At 35.5% G+C, this 26,718-nt stretch overlaps 2 protein-coding genes across 3 annotated transcripts in view; both read left to right on the forward strand.

The window, feature by feature from the left end:
• Positions 1–2,557: 2,557 nt before the first annotated feature.
• On the forward strand, positions 2,558–6,649 carry snapc1b (small nuclear RNA activating complex, polypeptide 1b). The gene is made up of 10 exons (XM_016442220.1): positions 2,558–2,565; positions 2,637–2,796; positions 3,123–3,263; positions 3,593–3,700; positions 4,099–4,248; positions 4,831–4,875; positions 5,029–5,091; positions 5,272–5,407; positions 5,489–5,560; positions 6,138–6,649. Exons 1-10 carry the CDS (start codon positions 2,558–2,560, stop codon positions 6,191–6,193), a joined length of 939 nt encoding a protein of 312 aa, XP_016297706.1. The 3' UTR covers positions 6,194–6,649.
• A 1,993-nt stretch (positions 6,650–8,642) lies between these two features.
• Positions 8,643–26,718, forward strand: part of LOC107654932 (synaptotagmin XVI) — a 26,577-nt gene continuing 8,501 nt past the window's right edge. The window contains exons 1-3 of one of the 2 annotated variants that reach the window (XM_016442260.1): positions 8,643–8,771; positions 17,477–17,653; positions 23,216–23,428. In XM_016442260.1, coding sequence (XP_016297746.1) covers positions 8,759–8,771; positions 17,477–17,653; positions 23,216–23,428 — 403 coding nt within the window. In that variant the 5' untranslated portion in view covers positions 8,643–8,758. Of the gene's footprint in view, positions 8,772–17,476; positions 17,654–19,536; positions 19,865–23,215; positions 23,429–26,718 lie in introns of those variants that run through there. The other variant, XM_016442259.1, reaches the window with a different exon arrangement.

Genomic DNA, 26,718 nt, shown 5'->3' on the forward strand with positions numbered 1-26,718 from the left:
TATGTGTCACCAGTATGGGCAACTACAGACGTGGAAAGAAAAAAGAAAAAATGGCGTTTGTCAGTCTTCTGTCACATAAGATCTAATGCTTAAATGCACATACTAGCAGAACAATAACATTAGGTATTTAGTAATAAGGCAATAATGTCGCAATGCCCTATATAGGCTACCCATACCTGCCCTACCCTCCACGCATGAAGGATGTGTATACAAAACAAAAGCACATAAATGACACCATGTGTTGATGCAGGCACACTGTAAAATGCGTCAGTGTTTAACAGTGAAAATGAAATGGGGTTCTTTGTTCCCAGATAGCACATACGTGTGCAAAAACTGTAAATGTAAATGTAAACACGCACATCAAATAGACATCTCTGAGATGCAAATATGCTGGGTTACCATCCAGCAGGTAGTTTTGCATAGCCTACTCATCATGTTTGCCTGAATGTTTGTTTTAAAAACAATAGCCTCCAGCTTCTGTTGCTAAGACAACTTTCTCGAGCATGTCAGCAAGCTTTTATCTACTTTTGAATTAGGCTAGTATTACAGATGTCAGACTGTTTTTTTTATCTTTCACTTTTTAAAATATAATTTTTATGAATTGCTCTTTGACAATCATTAATGGAATCATTAGTACATGCTATAGCATGGTTTTACTTCAATCTTTATCAAATTCATGTTAAAATAACCCTTATGAAAATGTATAACTGGGCTAACCAATAAAAAATGTGCTAGATGTTGTTTTGGCTTTAAGTTGTTTCCTGAAAAGTAATAATTTAGAGTATTTTTGTAGGCCTACAGAACGGACACTTTTCATACATCCTAAACACTAGATGGCAGTACAAAACTTTAAACCTCTTATCAAACAGCAGCATGTGAGCGAGACGAGAACACAAACAACAATGCTATTTTATCTAATTTTTAAAACATAAGCAATGAAGTGTCATGTAGACAAGACCTCATTTACCAAATACTCCACTTGCTTCTCACACTTCATAATAAGGGAATGGCTGTCTCCTTCCTTTGGGTTCCTGCCCATGTAGGGGTGGAAGGAAATGAAGTTGTGGATATGCTAGCAAAAAACTCTACAAAGCATGAAACAGTAGATGTAAACGTACCAATAAGTAGAGCAGAGTTCAAAACCGTCATAAAGCAACATTCTTTTAAAATATGGCAGGAATATTGGAACACAGCGGATACAGGACATCATTTATACAGTACACAAAATCAAGTAGTCACAAGTATGAGGAAGGGCAGAAGCCCAAGGGAGGAGATGTTAGTCTCAAGTCTTAGAATGGGTCACACTGGTTTAAATACAACATTGCACAGAATAGGAAAACATCCCACTGGATTATGCACTTATTGTAATGTACAAGAGACAGTGAAGCATATACTGTTAGACTGCAAAAAAGATAGGGCAGAATTAAAGGCACAAATGGATGAACAAAGCATGACACTTGAGCATTTATTAGGGAAAGCATCTGGGAGAATACACAATTTATTAATGTTATTTTTGAAAAACAGTGGGTTAAGTGAAAGAATTTAATAGGGATATAGTTTTTTTTTTTTTTTCTCCACCTCTCATTTGATGTCAGTCTAATGCCCACACTCCAGTCTAGTAGGTGGCGGTAATGCACCTTTGAGATGAGTTGCCAACCGCCATTAAACCTGAAAGAAGAAGATAAGCAATGAAGTCTTTGTGGTGATTACGGGGCAGGATGGATAATTTCAGCGGACCGGTAAAAACAGACTGTGAAGAACTACTGGGTCGTTTTCAAGCGACCGAGTCAGTTCGGTACGTGCAGTTTGTAGAGATCTGGAGAGGCATGGACTTCAGCAGCATCTTCCAGTGAGTTTGACATCGATGCCAGTGACAGTTTCATGTGAATCCTTTTAAATGAGATTAGAATCATCACATAAGAGAACTATATAAAGAACGTGATACTGTGGCAAAACTAAAATTTCAGTTGCCTATACTTGTCTGTATATCTGAAAGTATTTCTTGTTGAATGTTCATTTTATTGTATATTATTATTATTATGAACATTACTGGCATTGTTTTCCCCGTCACTGCTTTTATTGTGTGTATTGATGCTTTAGTGCTAGGATTTTCAATCTTTTAGATACCATGCACAGGCCCCCAAATATGATCTTGTATGAGGGGTTCCCATCCATCCCCTATTATGTTTGAAAAGTAATTTCTTTCTCTCTCCTCCTCTCTGCAGTGGTAAACCGGAGCCAAATGAGAGAAGGCGCTTTGCTCGTCTGATTCTGTCTGTGGTGGTTCCATACTTTTTTCCTCCCTACAAGATTAGAATCATCACATAAGAGAACTATATAAAGAACGTGATACTGTGGCAAAACTAAAATTTCGGTTGCCTATACTTGTCTGTATATCTGAAAGTATTTCTTGTTGAATGTTAATTTTATTGTATATTATTATTATTATTATGAACATTACTGGCATTGTTTTCCCCGTCACTGCTTTTATTGTGTGTATTGATGCTTTAGTGCTAGGATTTTCAATCTTTTAGATACCATGCACAGGCCCCCAAATATGATCTTGTATGAGGGGTTCCCATCCATCCCCTATTATGTTTGAAAAGTAATTTCTTTCTCTCTCCTCCTCTCTGCAGTGGTAAACCGGAGCCAAATGAGAGAAGGCGCTTTGCTCGTCTGATTCTGTCTGTGGTGGTTCCATACTTTTTTCCTCCCTACACGTTCCAGATCAGAGTGGGCGGCCTTTATCTGCTGTACGGCCTCTTCAACACACAACTCGCCACTCCCAGAGAGAAGGTGTGCTGTCACCCAGCATCTAATCATTCTTTCAGCCTTCTGGGTCACTGTTTGTCTTAGTGTTTCTGTTTAGAATTGTTGTGTTCTGTTACTAGGGCCTGGGGTTATTCACTCCCATGTCATTCCAAAACCTGTATGACCTTTTTTATTGTTCTGTGGAGCACAAAAGATATTTTATTGTATGGCCAAAACATCAATATATCTTCTTTATATTCCAAAGAAAGTCATACAGGTTTTGAATGACATGACAGCAAATGAATTAAAACTCATGTATTGTCATTTTTTTTAGCGGTTGTCTGTTTCTTTGTGAATGTTTGGCTTTGTAGATCCGCATCGCTCTGAAGGACTGGAAGGATGTTATGCAGTTTCAGAAGGATGCATTGAATGCTAAACATTACGATGTGATTTATGTCTTCAGAAAGCTCTTGTCCGATAAAGCTTTCTACTTCACAGCCATGCCAACACCGGTAGGTTAATAAGCTTAGTGCTTGTATACCTAAACTGGCTGCAAGACACAGTGTTACATAAACCACACAGTTTTGCCCAGATTTTTGCTGTGATTTGCTGTAAAGTCCTTCGTTTCAGTCACTTGATGAATTAGTCAGTTTAATGTGGATATAGTCCCACCTTACACTGAATATCCTGTTTCACTAGGATGTCATGTAAGAGAAGTTACATGTTGACATTATTAAGCAGTGTTTTTCTTTGCTGTGTGTGTCCGTACTGATGGAAACAAACTGATTTAACCTGAGTTTTCTGAACTCGGGCCAAAGGTGCTCATTGTACATGTTTACAGCTCAATTTCAGGATAAAGAGGGAAGATGGAAGGAAGAGGAAAATCTGTGTAGAGTTTGTTGATCCGCCATCACGTCCTCAGGAACTTGTCACCACAGATGTACTAGAGGTGATTCAACATAACAGCTTCAAGAGCTTCATTTTGTATTAAACTGTATCTCCTCCAGCATTTGTTTAAATACATTTCTGAATGTGTGAATGCTTTTTATAGCTGCTCTATGACGTTTAAACTCAGTGCTAAACATGAGCCAGGTTTAACACTGAGTGTCACTATGTTTGTCATGTCACTGATCAGTCAAAGACATGATTTAAATATTGGTCTTGATGAATTATGGCTATAACAAAACAAAATTTGCACTAAAAGTCATCCTGTAGAAACTGCATCTAATTTGTGATTTTTAAATGCAAATCTGTTTTATTTGACAATTACAAGTGTGATTAGGAGTTGCTTGTAAATGGGAAGGCTGTTTTGGTTAACAAGTCCAGTTGTATTTTTCCGCACCTTAGGAAATTGCAAATGTCCATGAGCATTATGAAGGTGTGAAGAAAGCCGTTTTCACTGAACCAGACCCAAACCTGAATATCGTACAACAAAACCTGGTTCCCAAACTAAACAGTGCCATCTTCACTTATTCCAGCTGGCAGATGAATCGTGCAGTAAGTGTATTTGTGCTTATGAATCTATGTTGTATTATTGTTTGTTGTTGAGGAATTAATATCTTGAGGAACTAATTTTAGTTTGTTTTTAAAAGTAGTTAATTACTTTTATTCAGTAAGAATACATTAAAAGGATCAAAAGTGACAGTAAAGACATTTATAATATAACAAAAGATTTCTGTTTCAAATAAATGCTGTCCTTTTCAACTTTCTATTTATCGAACGGTTTTCAACATTAATAGTATTAAGAAATGATTTCTGAAGGATCACGTGACTCTGAAGACTGGAGTAATGATGCTGAAAATTCAGCATCACCATCACCGAAATAAATGACATTTTACATGTTAATTTAGAATAAGAAAGAAAAAGGATAGTGTAAATCTTAAATATTTTACATTACATTTACATCTTGGTGAGTTTATGATACTTAAGATTTCCAAAAATTAAAACAAATTTTAGTGACCCAAACTTTGGAACAGTAGTGCAAAACTGCTACATAAATGATGGCACTTAATCCTGAATGTACTGTATATGTGTTTTGTAACTATGTACGTATTTAAAGCACTATGTTTGTTTTTTCAGACATCTGAGCAGCAGGATGCTGGAGAGGGACCTTCAAATCAAGAAGTAAGAGATTAAGTTAAAATTAATTTTCATATGTCTCTTTAATACTTCATAGTGCTCCATACTGCAGCAGTGTAGCTATCTTGTGATGTTGCAGTACTTTTGTTTTACCAGAGGAGTGCGTCATTCACTGTGTTCTTTTTTTTCCATCCTAAGAGCTCCAGCAGAGCCCAGATGTTAGCGTCAATCAAATCCAAATCATATGGACAAGTTATAGAGGTAAATATAGAAAGCATAAGGGACAGGTCAGATTGTTTGTTAAATTGTTTGTACATAATTAATAACATGAGCACATAAAATAAACACTTTACAAGGCCTTTACATGTAGATAGGTTTTAAGCATAATCCACATAAGACTGTGCAAGTAATTGCACTGTTTTGCATCATTTCCCTGGTTAGGCTTCCAAGTCCCGACGTCACAGACAGGCAGAACTGGTCCCAGCAACTGGACCAGACATTTCACCAAAGGTGTCATCAAAAAAGAAAAGATTCCCATCACTTAAAACGCGCACTCAGTTACGCTTCAGAACTCAGGGTAAGTCCTGCCCACCCTGATAGACTCACCTAGTTACAGTTTGGTTTGCATTGATTGATTATAGCCATTTCTATACGATAGGAATTGAGGATGAGGGCTCAAATTTGACCCGGCTGTGGTGTTTGAGTGCAGTGAAAGAAGAGATGGAACCAGGTAAGCAAACAGATGTTGATTAATGTGGCTTAATGTGCATGATCATTAAACTTCAAAAGGCTATGATTTAATTAAACGTGCACTTTTCTAAGTAAACACAGGACTGTCGCACGCTCTACAGGCTCATGGTTACAGAACAGTTTGCAATCAATGAATACCGCACATTGAATGGATTCACATTTTCTTTCAGGCCGTCTGCTGTTTTTTTTTCTTTTTCCAGATCAACAATAAAATTGTCCAGTATTCTAATTCTATATATTTTAAATGAATATAAATATCATCCCTTTTACTTAAAATGGATTATAGGCTCAAATGTGTGGTTTATCATTTTTAGAACTTTTTGGTTTTGTCACAACCAGTAATATTTAAACTGTATAGTTGTTTAAATCATCATTTTTAGTCATTTTGCCCTACTCTGCCCATATGGCAGTCATTTTATATGTGCAGGTGTTTAAAAGCCTTAAATTGGATTTTAAAACCCTGCAGATACCCTTGGGTCATTAGATCATGCTAACTAATAATGACAGAAGAGCCTGTTTGATGCAAGAACTTCACTTTTTGACTTTGAATTCCCTAGAAAAAAAGAAGAAAAAATTCAACTGGAACCCCGACAAGAGCAGCGATCCCACTTAGTATTAAGCAGCACCATCTGGATGGAGTGTGATTGGCGGGCCGCCCAGTGTTAAAAGCTAGTGGGATTTGTGCTCTGAGCTCCAGTTTCATTTGATTTGTTTTATGTAATTTTAAACGTTGCTGCTTTTGGGTTAAAAGGGCAGTGAATGTAAGTTGCTTTTAAGACAGCTATTTCTTTTTTTGTTTTTGTATTTTAGTATTTGGCATCAGAATATGTGATAGATATACATTTTAGACAATAATTGTTTATATAAAAAAGCTATTTATTGATTGTTCTTTGATAGCTTTTACATTAACATGTTATTAAGCAGCTATTTAAAATGGATAGTTTTTTAAGTATACTTTGTTGTTTTAAACCATGTTAACGATTTTATAATTCAGAATGTAATTTCTGTAATTTCACTTTCTTTCTATTGTATTCGTGCCAGCTAATACATCTCACACACTGAGAAACGAGAGTTGTGTGGTCTTTTATATGCATATGGCCAGTTCTTTCTAACCTGAAGGTTTTATTGATGTACTCATTCGGCTGCTTGATTTTAATCAATATCTTTTATCACTTCCAATCCTAGCATTTCTCTCCCTTGCCTCAGCCAAAGTGTGGAGTCACCTGATAATTTAGATCTGCAGCACAGTCAAGATTGATGTAGTTTGCACATAATAGGCCGTAGCTTTTAAGATGAATTCAATACATCCAAATCATGTGACTGATTGCACATAAAGATTAATTTGCAATGTGTAAACACTGCATTATTTACTTTCTCCTATAACAAAATTTATACACATCACAGAAGAATTTTTCTAAAATATTTTGTTTATAGCTAGTAGTTTGTTTCTAAAATACCCACAAGATTTTTTTTTTTTTTTAAATATATGTCTCATATTTCATCTAAGGCAGTGCTTCTCAACCCTGGTTCTGGGCGCCCCCCAGCACTGCACATTTTGTGTGTCTCCCTAATCAAACACACCTGGGGCAAGTTCAAGCTCAAACCGGTGTGCACCGTTTTGCTACGGTTTCCGGGTTGAACGACATGTTTCCTGGAAACGGTGTGCAATGGGGTTTGAGATACGTTTTCTCTTGTTTGGTGGGTGTGTCAAAAATGTCAGCCCAATCAGCAGCAGCATGTATATAAACCATGCGTTATTAAAGAGGCAGCTCGCACAATGTAATTAACATCCAAATAAATTTACAAGAGCAATTTACATTATTTTTTTTTACATCAATTTATTTACATTAAAGGCAAAATAACTGAAATAATAAGGGCACAAGTATAGATCTGGAACTTCTTTAAGTCTGTCTAAATATCATTTAGTAATTGCAATGTCTTCTGGTCCATATCCTTTCCTTAGGAAGGTGTGCTAGACACTGATTAATAATGTAACATAAAAATACTATACATATTTATATATTTTGCTGTTGTACTGTGGAGTGACACTTTCAAAAAAATGTCTATACTCTGATTATATAATGGTAAATAATACAATAGCACAACAACAGTGATCAGCAATAATGATAAGCCTAATACTCGCATTAAAAATAATAAGGTCATATAGATCATAACACAGTAGGCTATAGGAAGAAGTGGATTATCCTTCACCTGAAATGTTTGTCTGTTCATCCTGAAATGCGAGGCAAATGTTGGATCACAATAATTAGGAACCACAGTTTCTACAAATCCCTTCACTCGAATTGGGATGTTCTCTTTTATTCTGGACGCCAAGGGCAGTGACTGTTACATCGAGCGTATTTTGCAGTATTAAACACGTATTTATACCGATTTCATCAGGCTCCGAAAATTCTTCAAAAAGAACACAAAGAATGGCCTTCTCAGCTGCCATAGCTGCAACTCTTGCGTCATCAGAACAGGGTGTTCAACACACCACCGTTTCCGTTTAAAAAACGTTTTACACCGTTTTGTCGGGGCTGAACGCAGCCCTGATTCAGAAACACTGATCTAAGGCATGGTCTTTGCTGACACTGTTGTCTCACTGTTGGTAAACAAGTACATTAATATTCGATCAAACTTGTTGGCACAATTGTCAGTCGTTGTTATTTTTACACTATATGATATTATTTTACTCCTTGTTTGAATCATAGTCTTACAATGTAGTCAAATTTAATAATAGATTTTTTATATACATTTTAATAATGAAAGTCCATCTGGGAAAAAAGTTACAGCATATGGTAAAACAATTTCAGGACAGATTTATTGTGGTTTTCATTTAACAAAAAGAAAAATCAACCCCTAGTACACAAAAGTTGAAGACACAAATGTATAGGCCCCATATGCGGAAACTGAATATGACATACACTGATACATAACTGAGTCTGGATGAATGTTCTGGAGGTCATTGCTGCAGAGCGCGCAGCGCCTTCTCGTCCAGATGCCCACGACAGCAGTGTGTCCCGGTGGGCTTCTCCTCCGTCTCTCTCCAGCAGGTTTGACGGGACAGACGGGCTGATACGCGAAGAAGGACCGATCGCCAAGCCTCTTTGTTTATACTTCTGAAGATATCGATCGATAGGGCGGGTGATTGACGCCGCTGGTTCAGTGCAACGCGACCATGGCATCAGATAGTAAGTATCGCTTTGCTTTAAACGATTTTTAGAAAGCTTTGAATTCATTCCTGATCAAATATCGTTATACACACTATCAGTATGTTTATTAAAGCTCCTTGGTTGATTCTGCGGCATGGCTCATCGATGAATTTTGCCAGCATCATTATCACCATTCATATCATCATCTCAAAGGGTTCATCTTCTCTACTGTAACGTATATGACATTATAACAACTGACATTGCACTCAAACGATTATAAACACGCCTGGAGAATTTCAAGCGATGTTTTATATAATCCATGTTCTGGCTATTGCTAGTGTTGCAGTTTATTTCCTCACCTGCTGATTGTTATTGCCTTTGAAAATAGTTTTAACACGTTTATGGTTGGATTTTTTAATCATTCTAGTTTTAAAGCACACATTATAATGGCTTATAGCTATGATTTTGATCGTGTTTCTTCCAATACCTTTTATTTAAACGGCTTTTAAAAATAAACCACTGTCCCCCAAACTGATGTCATTACCATGACAGCAGTTTAGAGAACAATTCTTTTTTTTTTCCAAAAGAAAAAATGGTTTGTTTAAACTTTGAAGAAATATACAATATATAAAGAATTATAGGTTATACATATGTTTAGATGTAGATTTATAAGGTGCCTACGCTGAACCTGTTAGTATTTTAGAATTTAAATTCAGAAATGAATTTGAATTTAAAAATGAAATGAATTTTATTTTATTCTTGCAAGTTCAAAGGTAATAGCTAATTAACACAATCCTAATAACGCACAAAGAAATACACATCAATACAATTTCACTAAAATCAACTTTAAGGTTGTTCAAGGCCCTTATCTTTAATACAGAAGATGTCATAAATATTTTAGCATAAAGTTTGAAGAAGTCTCATTTTTGTGAGATAGATATATTTGAGTCAGATATCCTCAGCTAACTGAAGAATCACATATCAGTGTCAGAGACAGATTGTGCAACTGTGTTAATCATAGGCTATAGAAATAAACCTTCAGAAAACATGTTTATTTTTGCCCCTGCTGAAAGTTCTTCATTTTCAAAATCAACTTGTTTGATCTCCAATGGGAAATGTAGAACTAAAGTACTAAAAATAGTTCAATTGATAAATCATTAAAGAGATCTATAATGAAATGTACTCGTTTATTTTGCTGTGAGATCTCGGCTACACATAGGGAGTATTTCACAAGGGTATTTTCTCCAAACTGAAATTTTAAAATCAGCATAATTTTATAATAGCTTCTGGTTAAACAAGTGCACTCAATAAAACATCAGAAAAAGGCAGGCTACAGAACTGTCACTGGGGCGGTACCCTTTCAAAAGATACTAATGTGTAGTGTACATCTTAGTTAGCCTAATATGTACCTTTGGCTTTAAGTAGTAATATGTACCATTTAGGGGTAAAAAAAAAAAAAAAGTACAAAGATGTACCTCCTCGGGTACCTGTATCTCTTAGCTGGGGTATTGCTCCAGTAACATCTTTGTAACCTTTTTCTGAAAGAGAAGAGCCAATTATTATAATGAAGGAGCATTTTAACCTGAACTCTGTTTTCAGTATAAAGGTATTGTTTATAAATGTCAGATCAGGGCAAGTTGTAATGTGTTGTATGTTTTTGTGTTTTGTAATTTTATACAATTTATACGTTTCAGTTTCTATTGGTCAAAATAAGAGTTTATAATTTTTCTGGTGATTTAATCTAAAGATTGGTTAGTTTATATCACATCAAACCATGCAAATGATTATTATTGTTATACTTTATTCTCAAATTATTAATGTTAACAACATCAGCATTGCGTGACTATGAGTATAGTGTGTATTAGTGTGTAGATTTCAATTTCTGTACAGTCTAATCTCTAATTGTCATACTCTTTGAATTTCATATTAAGAAATTATTTTAACCCAAAAAGCAAATTATGCTCCCTTCGAACTGGTTGTCTTTAAAATACAAATCTTGTGTAATCCCAGGCTATCTGTAATCAGAAGCACATTTAAAACTGGAATATAATTTAATTTAATTCACATGTGTTTCATAAACACATGATCCTTTCTGGATTTACAATCCGCCATCAAAATTATACATTTAATTATTCCAGCTGCTGTGAGAAAAGGCTATAAATGATCCGCCACCTGCAGGATCCTCACATGCGATAGCCTAGTAGCCGGGACAACTTCTTTATGTTTATAGACGTGACGTAATGACGCAGTGCCATGCTCGAATTTCCCGTGAAAACTTACCCATACCACTCATCAGAAAACATTATTATAAGATGATGAACAGAAATGACTTTATTCAATCATTTCTTCTACGCACATTCACGACAGTACCATATATGCATGTGATGCTGCTGTCGCAGGAGCCGGCATTCTGACGTAAAAAACCTGGATGCGCTGCACCTTGTTTGCAAGCAGAGGAATGCATCATTCATTCATTCATTCACTGACACGGAAGAGAAGGAATTGTTGAATAAAGTAATTATTTTTGTTTTCTTTGCGCACAAAAGGTATTCTCATAACTTCATAAAATGAAGGTTGAACCACTGATGTCACATATTTTAACGATGTCCTTACTACCTTTCTGGGCCTTGAAATTGTCAGTTACATTGCTGTCTATTAGGGCTGTGCGATATTGAAGAAAAATGCGATATGTTTACTCGAGCATTACATAAAAATGTCATTTTAACATTAGTGTAATCATTTTAACATGAGTTTAGGAACTGAATAATAAAAAGGAAAAATAAAAAACTGCTTAGAATTTACTCTTTGAATTCAATATGCACTGATTCTTATTTAAGCTACAAAAGTTATTTAGGTAAGAGCAGTGAGTGATTTTCTCTTTGTCTTTTGTTCATGGCCCCAAATATTGCAAGCTGCAACCATATGCATATTGCGATATGTACATTTGCGATATTTCGATAATTTTGATATATTGCACAGCCCTACTGTCTATGCAGGGTTAGAAAGCTCTCAGATTTCATAAAAAATATCATAATTTATGTGATGAACAGAGATCTTAAGGTTTGGAGCGACATGAGGGTGAGTAATTAATGACAGAATTTTCATTTTTGGGTGAAATATCTCTAACTGAGACTAAAAACATGAAATAGAGATTTGGTCTCCCATATTCCATAATGGTGGAGTTCACTTATAATAAATTGGTTCTCTTATTGATTTCTGCTCTATAGTTGGAGGCCTAATAAATATTTTATTTTAATAATATATTTACCCTACTATTACTATAGGCCTATTGTTTTATAACCAGGATGAGATTGTAACTCTTTGCCTGAAATATGCAAATGATCTAATAATTTTTTTTATTTTGCATTAGTTCACTTTTATCTCTATTTGCTTTAGTTGATTAGTGATCTCTAGATAGCTCAGATGAGAAAAAAAAAGACTTATAGCCTAATTAGTCTAATGGTTGAAGACTGTGGATCCAGAGAGGCCAGAATCCTGCCGCATTCCATTCTGTTCTTGGATTAATAATGTTCTCAGACATGAGCAAGTCCTCATTGGCACCTTTATTTGGTCAGTCATGAAAATTCAGAATCACAAGCCTCTGTTATCAGCTTTTGATTTGTCCTGCAGAGAATGTGCTGGTGTGTTTGAGGTTCATCCAACCCTCCTTTATTTATAGAGTGATTCATTCTCATTTACCTGTGTCTCGGTTCCCCACATCTGCCTTTATTAGAGCGTGACAGTGAGAGACAGGGTGATTATATGATCTCAGGTGGTGTGTGTTTTAAAGGAGGAGACAGAAAAACATTAACCTCTACATGTGAAACATGAAAAATGAGAGAGAGACCCTTCCTATCTTTATAAACACATTTCTAGATGCTCCAGTATACATTATACAACACAAATCCAGGATACAAAGAATTTTGAATCTTAGTAGTGTCTCAGTGTCCTACTTTTTGACCCATCTGTGATTTAGGCTCTGGAAGTTTTTAAAGGAATTGTGTTTGTACATTATATGTTTGTGAGTGAGCTTAAGGGTACTATTTTGTCATGAATTGGTTTACAGATATGATTTTCCAGCAGGTGCATTTGTCTGGATGAAACAAATATTTGTGTCCTAAGTAGGCTAGAATTTTTTTTCATTTACCTCAAAAATCAGCAATTACATTACCATTCAGAAGTTTGGGGTCGGTAAGATTTTCTAATGTTTTTGAAAGAAGAGACTTATGCTCACCAAGCCTGTATTTATTTGATCAAAATACTGTGAAAACTTGTGAAATATTATTACAATATAAAACAACTGTTTTCTACTTTAATTTATTTAAAAATGTAATTTATTCATTTGATGGCAAAGCTGAATTTTCATCATTTCATCATTACTCCAGCTCTCAGTGTCACCCGATTCTTCAGAAATCATTCTAATATGCTGATTTGGTGATTTGGAATAAACACTTCTTCTTATTTTGACAGTTCAAATGCTTAATGCTTATTTAATATTTTTATGGAATTTGTTTTTCAGATTTGTTGACGAATAGAAAGCTCAGAATAACAGCATTTATGTAAAATACAAATCTTTTGTTACATTGTAAATATATTTTTTTACACCTTTGATTAATTTAACGTGTACTTGCTGAATAAAACAATATATATTTCCAGCATAAACAACATTTTGTGGGCTTTATGTTTTAAAAAAGGAAAACAATTTGCCAATCGTGTATGATAACAAGTTAATTCAGGGTTTAAAATGTCACCATCAAGGCTTGGCCTGTGAACTAGTGTTCTGAAGCATGTTTTTCTGTCTGTGCAGCTTTGTTTATTCCGGGTGAACCACTTCTGTCCAGGAATTTAGATTTTGTGGATAAGAAATAAAAGAGTGTGACTTTATGTTTAGAGTATAGTGGATTTTGAGAAGCCTTCAGTTTCCAGCTGTCAGCTGTCAGGAAGGGTGTTAGAGCCTGACAGGAAGCTTACTGCAAAAAATGGAGAGAGATGACATCCTGTACCAATTAACTAATGGCAAACCCTTAATGTTGGCTTTCAAACTTTGTGGCATTAAAAAGAATCACTTCACAAAAGCTTATCATTTAAAGTCTAATCAGCAATTAAATATGGGAATGTGTATGTTCATTTGTGTTATATTGTCTTACATTTTAAATCAATGAAATACATATATAAATAAAAACAAATAAACATAAAATCTAGCTATTTAACAAGATTTTTCGATTTGTTGTTCCTCAGTCTAAGCAGTTAGGCTATAATATGATGCAGTTCAAACAAATGACCAGTAGATAGAGATGTTTTACCATTTTCAGGCATGGCAAGACATTTATGGCATTTAAAAAACAATGTTTTGTTATTCCTTAGAGTTTGTCTATCTCCCCATATTTCTTTTTACGTCTTGTTTAGCAACACAAGCCATTCTTGATTCACTTTTCACTCATTCTCACAGCTGCCACTGTGGCGGTACCTTGAGGTACAAAAGTTAAAAGGTACATCTACCATATTTACCCCTAATGGTACATATTAGTACCTTAAAAATACATGAAGTGTGTATATTAGTAACTTTTTAAAAGGGTACCGCCTCAGTGACAGTTTTGTATCTTCTAACAGTGTTGAGTGTATATGAGTTAAAGATTTAGCTTGTTTTGTATAATAGTTAGTAATTAATAATGGTATAATGATGTTAGATGATATTTAGAGCTTATATGAACTCTGTGCACTCAAGAACAGAAAATCCATGGCAACATGAAATCATGTGTGTTTATGTGAACAAAGCCATGCACAAATCACTCCTCACAGAATGCTTGAGTTGTTTCCAAGGAAACCATCCTGCTCATGCAGTACAGAGGTCCATGTGGGTGTGTGTGAATGTCTGTTTCTGTGCTTACAAGGTCAGTGTGTTCTTGCTTGCGCATGTAGAAGAGTGCAGAGAGCATGGCCAAGTGTTTGGATATGAAATTCACAGCCCTATGCAGCAGTGCATTTAATCTCACTTGAATCTTAAAGGGCAAGTTCACCCAAAAAATGAAAATTTTGTTAACATTTTACTCACCCTAATGTCATTCCAAACCTGTATGATTGACTTTCTCATAAAAACATGAAAGAATATGTTTGGCAGAATGTTCATGCTGCTCTTTTCTATGCAATGGAAGTGAGTGGAGGTTTACTCTTTTCTCGTTCTTGTTTTTATAACCATATTTATTTTTGCTTCTGTTTTTCACATTTGTTTGTGTGAGTGGTAGTTGTGTTCATCTCAGCGACAACTGTAACTGTGCAATTGGCTTGTGTGTGTGGGTGCAGATTAGATGGTTCAGCATAATAGTGTTCAGCTTCAGCCTTTCATTCAACACACACACATGTAAACACACACTCAGAAGTGCCTGCGCTCTCAGACTCAGTGAAATATTCACTCTTATGCAACTTAATGGTCTATTTTACACTTGAAGTGTTCACTTCAAAGCACCTTTGATGAATATGTGTTGAATATGAAGCCATGGTTTCTCTCTGTCTGCTGAAGGGCTGTTTTCCACCAGGCAGAGATCAGTCCTACAGTAGTCAACAAATTCCCTTTTAATGAAAATATATTGCAACTGTGAGCAATATGACTAAGTGAACTTATATAAACTGGCATCTGCAAATACGTTTAGTTATGAATTCTGTTCTGTTGTAGTACACGTTTTGAGCAGTGCTGTAATAAATAGCATTCAATTAGCATTTCAGATCACTTTTACAACCCTTTTTAAGTAGGAAATCTAGCTTAGGAAGACATCTGTGTTCTTAGACTTCTTTGTGTATATTTTATGTTATTTTAAAATCCATTATATAATACATCATAGCAGCAAATTAATTTAATCAGTGGCACAAACATTTCAATAATTTGCATTCATTAGAGCAGTTTATATATATATATGAGATCTAATCTGATTAGATCTCGATGAATTCAGATCAGCATATTAGAATGATTTTTGAAGGATCATGTGACACTCATGACTGGAGTAATGTCTGCTGAAAATTCAGCAATAATATATATTTTTAAATAAATTAAAATAGAAAATTATAGTAATATTTCATCACATTACTATTTTTACATTTTTTTTATTAGAGCCTTTTTTTTTTAAATATAAAAATCTTATGCATCCTAAACTTTTGAATGGTAGTGTGTCTATATATAGTAATATAGTGCTGAGAAATAATTTGTAGAGTGCAGTGCCAGATGAATTCAACCATGTGCCTGACAATATGGGCTAAATACAATATATGTGCAAATACATCATTAGCTTCACAGTTTATTCTAGGAACTGTAAAATCACAAGGTATTCTGGGTCATTTGTGTAACTAGCGGTTTTATAAAAGGATGTGTAAAAATGTTAAAGGGTGAAGCTACTCTATAATATTATTATGGCGTCTGCATTAGGGGTGGAACGGTTCAACTTACTCACGGTTCGGTTTGTATCACTTTTTTTTAGATAGGTCTAGCATTAGTTTTCAGGTACAGAAATTGAATAAAGTAATCAAATGTAAAACAGCATTGCATATTTGACTCTATAAATTAAAGATGAATCTTTATTAAAGTTACAAAAGCTATTCAATCAAGAGCAGTGCGTGATTTCCTTGTCTTTTGTTGTTTGATTAAGATTAAAAAACGTGCTGTCACTTTGAGACAAAGCATGGATCCAGTACACTGATACTGTATGTTCAACCGACTAAAAGTCTTCTAGGATACTTGCCAAGGTGGGCATGTTCACATCATTTTTGTGTGAATTTGTCCATTCAAGCACAAGACTTGTTTAGAGAACTCAATATTGCATGTGGGTTGCGCGCTTCGGATGAGCGCACACAAATCTTCTCACGAGTTTGCGTCTTCTGGCAAGGCTTAAATGAGTTTAGTTTAAACACAACATCAGGTCTTACCTGCACATGCGCGCTATCAACATCCGGGTGATGATGGCATATTGCTGAACCGTGTGTGGAGAACCATACGGTTACATTTTTTTTCCGTGAACCGTTCCACCCCTAGTCTGCATTCACCTGTGTGTGGGTTGGGTTTACATAAGGTTGTGAGGACCAAATGTCCCCACAAGCATCGTAAACCCTGCCAACAACATGGTGTAGACCAGGGGTGCCCAAACTCGATCCTGGAGGGCCGGTGTCCTGCAGAGTTTAGCTCCAACTTGCCTCAACACACCTGCCTTCAAGTTTCTAGTATGCCTAGTAAGAGCTTGATTAGCTGGTTCAGGTGTGTTTAATTGGGGTTGGAGCTAAACTCTTCAGGACACCGGCCCTCCAGGACCGAGTTTGGGCACCCCTGGTGTAGACCAACCAAATGTCTCCAAAAAGGAAATGTCATTATGTCATTATTTACTCACCCTCATATTGTTCCAACACCTGTATGACTTTCTGTCTTCTGTAGAACATAAAAGAAGATATTATGAAGAATGTTGATAACCAAACAGTTTTGTTTCCCATTGACTTCCACTGTATTTTTTGTCCATACAATGGAAGTTAATAGGAACCAAAACTATTTGGTTATCAACATTCTTTATAATATTTTCTTTTATGTTCAACAGAAGAAAGTCATGTAGGTTTGGAACGACATGAGGTGAGTAAATAGTTACATCATTTTCATTTTTGGATAGACTATCCCTTTAAGGGATGGAAAATATAATGAATACAATATAAAAATTGAACTTCTGTACTTAAATGCTTTTGATCAATGTGTATCTGTGTGTTTGTTCCCTCACCAGTCACTCCTGAGGCAGTGGGCTTCCTGTCAGCCGTGGGCATCTTTGTCGTTTTGCTGGCCATACTCTTCCTCTTTATCAATAAGAAGCTTTGTTTCGCTCGTGTTGGAGGTCTGCCGTGCCTTGAGCAGTACAGCCGGCGCAAACGAAGAGACCGCGCTGGGATTCACCAGGGACTCGGTGAGTATTATTCTTCAGACAAACATTTTTTGCTGACTTTCTTTTGCTCTTTTTTGCAAAAGGTGAACTTCATTACTAAAATACTTTCTCCTATATCCAAGGTAAATATAATAGTAGTCTGTTTGATGACCATTGGCAGACAGGGGGAGTTATTGGGATCCAATTATCTGTATGTTATATGCAATGAACCACACACAGCTATGTGTGCTCTGTGGGTTGTCCCTATCTCTATTCATTCCTGGAAAACACACACACACACACACACACACACACACACCTATGAGTAAACCCTGCACTTTTTGGTTAGACTCCCACACATTACACAGTCAGTATATCAGCTGGGTGTTTGAGGAAGTTCTGCTGTGGTATTTCAAAGCAGCTCCTTTAGTAAACATTCACTCTGTCTGTCCTATGAGATGTCCTGAGTCTACTAGCTAGTTAAACGCCATGCTTCAGGTGCTGCTGAACTGGTTTGGATGACGGTTTGCTATATGTAGATAGTTTCTGAGGTGCAGGGGCTCTAAATGGAGTAACTGATTGTTTTTTGAGGAAGCCATGCTGGTAAGTGTTTGTTCTAGGGATGCACGATATATCGGTACCATATCAGTTATTGGCTGATATTTGAGATTTTTTTAAGTTATTGGAATTGGACATTTAATTGTGCATGCTAGTTTTTCATATTTTTACGTTTAGATTACCTCTACCATCATCTAGCGCTCACTAAAAGTTTATCTTTAGAAACACAGACAATTTAATAACATCGTTAAATGCAGTCTTTGACCAATTTCAAAATGACTATTTATTTTCATACTGTGTATTATAATACTGTAATGACTAAATTCACTTGTAGCATTTATAAATAACTGATTGACTGATTTTAGTTTTTTTTATTAATTTATTTATTTAGACAAAATAGTAAAGATTTTTAATATTACCCAGATATCAGTTGAGCCCGTTTCCGCCACTGAATAATAAAAGGTAATTGTGGATCCATACTTCCATACAGGACTTTTCATCTCACAATTCTGACCTTTTTCACAATTCAGACTGTTTTTTTAGAATTGCGTGATACAAACTCGTAATTTACACTGTTTTCTCAGAATTATGAGATATAAACTCGCAATTGCGAGTTATAAAGTAGGAATTGGGAGGTATAAACTCGAAATTGTGACTTTTTTTCCCAGAATTGTATGTTTACTGTATATCTCGCCATTCTGACTTTATAAGATGCAATCGTGAGTTATTAAGTCAGAATTGTGAGATATAAACTCGCAATTCTGAGAACATATCAGTCTTTTTTCCCCCTCAAAATTGGACTTTAAAAACTCGCAATTCTGACTTTTTAATTCTAACTTTATTTCTCACAATTTTGAGGACATTCTAATTTATTGAGATGCACCTGTATATGTCACAATTTTGAGAAAAAAAGTCAGAATTACGAGATGTAAACTCGCAACTGTGAGAAAAAAGGTCAGAATTGTGAGATAAAAAGTCACAATTACCTTTTTTGTTTTTTGGTTCTGTGGCGGAAACGGGCTTCCATAGATATTGGCCATAAAAAAAATAGAATAAAACATTTTTTTTTTATTATTGGTTTCGGACAAAATTGTAATACCATTTAAAACAGTTTAAACTGTATTATTTAGAACAGTTTTCATCAAATAGCTGAAGGCAGTTACGCTTGATGTCTGTCTGCCGTACAAATTGTGGTAGTTAGTTGCACTATAGAAAGTAAATATATGTACTGTATAAGCTCTGTTGATTTTGTTTTTAAAACAGTAACAACATGTGGGAATTCACAGGGTCTTCTGTGCATCTGAAAATAGACCTTCTTTTGAGCTGTTGTCAAAAGTGTTGAGAAAAACATTTTGAAATCTGATGGAATGGCAGATGTTCCTCAGGCAGGTATCCCAGCCTTCTCTTCATGGCTCATTCAGATTTCAGATGCTTTCTCCAATGGCTTCCGCCGCCTCGGCCAAAACGGAGCTGTTGACTCTGAGGTCTCAGTAAAAGATGAGAGTTCAGAGGTGGAGCAGAACTTGAGGGTTGTTCATGGATCTGGAGTGGATCCACAGGAGAAGCTGGCGTTGCGAGGTCAGGGCAGCAGGTTTGATTATGCCCCCTCTGCCGAACGCCTGACTCCCATCAGTGAAGAGACAGATGAGCTGGAGAGCAGAAGGAGTCTCCTGGCTTCACGCTGCTCTGATGCTGGTAAGATGTGGGTTAGAAGTTGGCTTGGTTCATCTTCTTGGTCCATTTTTGTTGAGACTGCTGTTCGTTTGTTTAGTTTAAACATCACTGGTGGTTCTGTTCTTGTAAACTGGTTACATGTTTGCTGTGTAAGGTTTTGTTACCTGTTTTTGACTGGTAGCTTCATAGTTTTAGTGTTTGTTAGGGTCTTAAATTTGTTTTTCCTCCTTGCTACAGTAAGCTTTGGGTTGTTCAGTCCACCTAATTTTTAATGCGACAATTAGTAACTTAAATGTGCAGGGCTTCCAGTGTCAGATGATTATTCCATTTTAGCTGTACAAAAACAGACTGTTATGCTGCTTAATATTGCAACCTGGTATTTGTTATCTTATTATTATTATTATTTATCATAATAATCATATGTACACTGGCTTCTAGCACAAATAGCTTTACTGTTTACTGCACTCTATTATTCTTCTAATTATTTGTCTATGCTAGCGGCTGATGAATTGGAAGTCTCGCACATTCGGTTTAGCTTTAGCTTTCAGATATCTTTTTTGTCGATTTTTCATATTAAATTTTCATTGTTTGCAAAAGTTTCTGAGAAATTCTGTTGCTTGGAAAGCCACTAAACACAGACACACAGTCACTCATATGCAGAGTTTAAGACACAGCCTCGTGTGTGTGTGTGTGTTTCATCTTTCTGGATATTTAATATATTCAGTAAACTGAGAACGCCCTCTCAAAACAAACAGGAGTCATTTAATTTACACATGAATACACTGTACACACATACACACATATCAAATACACATGCCATGTTCACTCCCACACACACACGATCACACACACACACACACACACACATACAAAAATTCAATCATACATAGTCTAGTTAATAAACACCACCTATGATACTCTTAACATGCTTGTTAAAGAAATATTTCACCCAAAAATGAAAATTATGTCATGAAAATTCTGACTCGCTGACACTGACCCTTTGCTTTTGTGGAACATGAAAAAAAATATTTTAAAGAATGTTGGTAACCAAACAGTTGTTGGTCCCCATTGACTTCCATAGTATGAAAAATATTACTATGGAAGTCAACTGACCAGCAAATATTCTTCAGAATATCTTTTGTGTTAAGCGGAATAATGAAATTTATACATGTCAGGAACAGCTTGAGGGCAAGTAAATGATGACAGAATTGTCATTTTTGGGTGAACTATCCCTTTAAGATCTTGGACATTCTAAAAAATTTTTTTTTTTTTTTTTTAATTTTGAAAGAAAGTTAGCCAGCAAATGTTTGGAAATAATTTCATTTTTCTATAAGAGGCTGGATAAAATATAGATATTTCTATAGGTCTGAGCTAGAAAGATTCTGAAATTCACATTAATTCACTAACTAACTAAATAAGTAAATGTCTGTCACCTAGTAAATGAACAGTTCATATTGTTTTTATTTTTATTTTTTTACTTTTTTCAATCTTTTAAAAAAACCTTTTTAAAATGAAAACTTTTTAAAATGAAAACTTTTTAAAAAATATTAGCATTTTGAAAAAATATTAAATGCTTTTTAATCTTTTGAAAAAATTATCATTGCAATTTCTAAATATACTGTTCATTGTTAATTCATATTTATTCATACTACAGTAAGTTTTCATTCAAATAGTTAAAATATTTATTTATTTATAAATGTAATGAAATAATTTTTTTTTTCTGTACAGAATCAGAGAGGTAAACTTGGTTTAATATATGTTTTATACAAAATGTCCACGAGTTGGACTCTACAAGGACATTTGTTTTGAAGAGTTCTTTGCTGCAGTTATTTATGAGCTGTTCTGTTTGGAATGGCACAGCTGCTGTGATTGTTCTTCTTTCAGATTCAAAGCGTAGGTATTATTTATGTCATATGGAACGCACTCAGTGCGTACATTGAGGAAAGCACTTCAGTGTGAGGGACTGGTAACCATGGCAACCTTCTATGCTGCTCCTTACATAGCTACTTGGCCTAATTTGATGTGTGTGTGAGTGAATGATGTGGTGAAATGCAGTGCAATGAATGGAAGTACAACTATAATGGATAAGAGAGAAAAAAGAGACCCAAAGACACTAATTGGCCACTCTCTTACGATTAGGTGCATTTGGTAGACATGCCTTTCTACATACACTCTACATTACCATTAAAAAATACCAACATGTCTGAGTCACCTACCAACAACACTGTCTTTCTCTCTCACTTTATGGAATGTGGGGGGGTTGTGGAACAAGTTATTGTGGTCAGAGTGTCCTGCATCAGTATGAAGTGAATGTTTTTCTGTTTTTTTGGTCTTTTATTTTAATGGTGTTGCTACGGCAGTTATCACTATTAATACTGCATATACATTTGGGACCAGTAAAAAAAAAAAGAATTTAGGCCCTATTACTTTTATTCAGCAGGGCTGCATTAAATTGATCAAAAGTGACAGTAAAAAACTTTTATAATGTTAGAAAATATTTAGATTTGAAATAAATACGCTGTTCTTTTGAATCTTTTTTTAATCCTGAAAAAAGTATCAAAGTTTAAACATGAATAATTACATTTTAAAATATGTATTTTAAAAGAAATCGGTTATTTTAAAGGGCACCTATTATGCCCCTTTTTTCAAGATGTAATACAAGTCTCAGGTGTCCCCAGAATGTGTCTGTGAAATTTCAGCTTAAAATACCTCACAGATAATTTATTATATCATTTTGAAAATGCCTATTTTGATTGTACTAAACTAAGTTCTCTTTCATGTCATATGCGCATGAACTGTCAAATGCACACGTTTATGTGAAAAACACACATAAGTTACAAAAACACAGTCAGTTGTGTCTGTGAAGGTAAACATCTGGGAAAGAAATCACATGTTTATATTATATCTGTGTAAGTGACAGCAGCGTAACATACAGTACCTACTGTTGTTTACATTGTTAATATGACCCTAAAAATAAAATAAAAGCAGAAAATCACTCACTGCTGTGAAATGAATAATGTCTATAGCTTTAATAAGAAGACATTTCTTACTTGAATGCTGCTAGCATGGCAAAAATTTCCATAGACTTGCATTGAACAAGGAACTGGAGCCATTTCTAGGGGATCAAAATGTCTTAAAGAAAGACTCTTTTGACTTAAGCTAGTTAGCAACAACCTGTCATCCACCTAGTATGGGAATGGTAATGGCAGAGTAATTACCCAGAACACCATAGCAACCACATAGCAATGCCTTGGAATTATGGCTGGTAGGCCTATATTGGTCCATATTCATTCATTTTCTCTGCATTTATCTTTATCCAAATTTTTTTGTAACTTTTTTGTTTGTCTCTTTTTTGCCCATCTGTGTGTGTAGTGAATAGTTACGGCGATGATGGAGAGATTTCCAGCTCGTCAGACAGCGATGGTGAGTTAGCAAAGCAGTTTGAGATCTCGGTTTCCCGCTCACAAAGCTTCTGTTTGGGTGTTACGGAGCTCAACACCCAGAATGCACCAGGGCAACATCACAAATTTAAACGGCTGCTCTCTGACAAGGAAGAAGGAAGCACAGAGCCATCTGACTGTGAAGGTACGCACCCACATTCTCCTATTCACTCAGACATTTGTATATAAATATGCATAGCATAGCTATGCTTTCCTGATATACATTACAGCCACATATATGTCAACCACACTGAATATTTCACTACGCTTTGAAGCGGCTCCTCGCTGATTAATAGAGCACAGAGCCATGGTTTAGAAAGAAGGACAGTAAAATGCATTTCAATCATGACAACTCTCTGACCATTTTAGCATGGTGATGGATATGACAATGTTAATGCATTTGGTCTTGGCTGAACAGATCTGCTACGCTGCTGCTGAATTGCTGCTGCTGTTGGTTATTGCTGTAGTTGTAGATTATTGCTGCTGCTGCAAGCAAGTACAGTAACTTGCTACTGCCAATGCATATGGCGATACGGTGCAGTGAGTATTTAAGACATGCTGCTGCTGCACAAATAGCATATAAAATAACCCCGTAGCAGATCTATACAGGTGGAGCTGGGGAAGGTGGAGGGTTTCAGAGAACTCTGAAAGCGCGCTGCAGGAATCTCAAGTGAATGCTAGCCAGCCATATAAATGCAAGGCAGCCATATAAATGCAAGGCAGTAAGCTCATTGGGTGCATATGCAGCATGAACCAATCAGCTTGTGCCAAGTCGTTTAACTCTCTGAATATCATCAGTTATGTTAACACCCCGTCAGAATGCGCCATCTAGAGTTTCATGACTGAACTATATATTTAAGAAATTCATTTCATTCATTAAGGTCATTCAGTTATTTCAAAAGCATTTCTACTTGAGGATACGTATGTTTGTTTTCAGTGTGTGAGTGTGGGTGATTGTGACTAAAACATTGCCTTTTATTCTGTCATCAGAATACTAGAAAAAAATAATATAGGCCATTAAAAAAATGACATTGGCAGGCTTTTTTAAAGGGGTCATCGGATGCAAAATTCACTTTTGTTGTTGTGTGAACATAAATGTGTGTTGGAAGTGTGTGTACACATCCACCCTATAATGATAAAAATCCACCCAGTGTAGGAGGAACAAGACAAGGAATTATGCTTTAAATGGGTCATCGGATGCAAAATTCACTTTACAAGTTGTTTGAACATAAATGTATGTTGGAAGTGTGTGTACACATCCATCCTATATTGATAAAAATCCACCCAGTGTTTTTTTTAAATCCCTATTTTAAAATCCCCTTTCTCAAATCAGGCTGTTCTGAGATTCCTGTCAGTATGACGTAGTTCTGCTACGGCCGCTCCCACGATAGTTGATTGACAAGTCCGTCTTACCTTAAGACCCGCCCTGAGTGAGCTGAGAGCTGTCCGCCATTGTGTTGACTCCGGTGCAGGGGAAGACAAGAATGTCTCCGATTAAGCGATTGAGGTGTTTTGTTGCTGAATGTAATAATGAACATAACAGTCGTCATTTACTCCCCATATCTGAGCCGCTGAAGACGCAGAGGATTAATGTTACTTTCGTTTTTGAAAGGAATGCGCCGATCCCCGATCTGCTAAATGCGTTTAAGTTTGCGCGAATCATTCATGATCCAGCTTCATCTACAGAAGAAGTGAGTATAAGGGTTTTTTTAATGAATCTTTGCAAATCGCCTTTCCTAATATGTGCTAGTTAACAAGTTTCGCGGCTGAAGTTTACAGTCTGCTCGTCACCCCACGGAAGAGAGGGGCGGGGTCAGCAAAGCTCATTAGCATTTAAAGCAACATGCAAAAAAATGGGTTGATTTCTGCAGAGCTGATTTTGACAAGGTAAAAAGGGTGTTTTTTACACTACCATTGAGAAATTTTAACCGAAGTATTTAAAGCAACACGGACTAGAATGGCTTGCTGAATACAGAGCTGATTTTGACAGGGTAAAAAGGGTGTTTTTTACACTACCATTGAGACATTTTAACCAAAGTATGTTATAGGCTTTTCATTAAGACCCTAAAGAATCATAGCAACTTGTGGAAAATGGGCATCCGATGACCCCTTTAACGTAAAAAATAAAAATTATATAAAAAATGTTGTCAATAAAAATCTAATTAATTAACTTTATGGTTAACCAATGTTGATATTGTTATTTAAAACTATTAAAAACCTTGAAATAAAGCTGTAATAAAACAAAATATAAATATTCGATGGAAAACTTCAAAAACTAAAATTTGTTAGTTAGCTACGCAAACTAACTGAACTAAGTTGAAGTATTAAAATGACTAAAACTAAGACTACAATTTTTCTTAAATGAATTAAAGTGAATTAAAGTGACAAAAACATATAACTAAATTACTAAAACTTAAACTAAAAATTAAGATAAAAACTGAAAATTAAAAATATTAATAAGTAATATAATATAAATGTAAATAATACTAAAATAACACTGTGGTAAGCCAAAAAATAAATAAATAAAGTTTGATGGAAATATACTGTGCTGGCTAGTGGTTTGTGGAATACATTGTTCTGCATTTACAAGCCCTTTTTTTTTTTTTTATAGGAATGAAATTTAACAAATGAGATGTCTTTAATATTACTCCTCTAATTCTCCTCTTAGAGAGCAATATGATTTCATGGAGAACAAATGCAGACTTTTGCTTAGATTGATACTGTTTTGAGAGTTTTAAGACCCAAGATGAACCAGGAATGAGAACTAATTAATGTAATGAATTTTCAAAACATTCAATTTGATAATGTTAAATAAAAATGCTTATTAAATATTTGAACACTGACTTTACTGTTAAAGGCTAAAGCTAACCTATGTTTCAGAAGATGCAATACAAATCCAAACAGCTTTTATAAATATTTATAAATGTGCTGCCAGTCACGTCACTGTTAATTCCCTTAATGCTCAGTCAACATCCCTGATCTGTACATTGCAATTAGACATATCTCAACTAAAACAGCTTCCACTGGTTGCTTTTGTCCACTGAAATCTTGCTGTATAGAGCTGTATTTCTCAGAATGTTCATCACAGCATCAATTGCCATGGAAAAGCGTCTTTCCGGTCGCCATGGTAACAGAGTAACTGGCCCTGTCTACAGTTAATTGGTCGCTGCTGCTGAGTAGAACAGTTTGTACCCTAAATTTGATTTCATTCAGTGAAATTCACTGAGTCACGAGTCACAAGTTACGTAGGACAAGCACTTAAAGCCGTAAATTACTATCATTATCATCTGCTCCGGAGAGCCTGATTGGTCAAAGAATTCTGTCCTGCAATTATGATATCTGTCAGAGTGTCAATAAAATTTAATTTGCTAAAAGTTTAGGGAAAGTGTGTGTGTGTGTGTGTGTGTGTGTGTGTGTGTGTGTGTGTGAGACAGC

This window comes from Sinocyclocheilus anshuiensis, unplaced genomic scaffold (assembly GCF_001515605.1).
Source record: "Sinocyclocheilus anshuiensis isolate Anshui unplaced genomic scaffold, SAMN03320099.WGS_v1.1 scaffold487, whole genome shotgun sequence".
In the NCBI taxonomy this organism is placed as follows: domain Eukaryota; kingdom Metazoa; phylum Chordata; class Actinopteri; order Cypriniformes; family Cyprinidae; genus Sinocyclocheilus; species Sinocyclocheilus anshuiensis.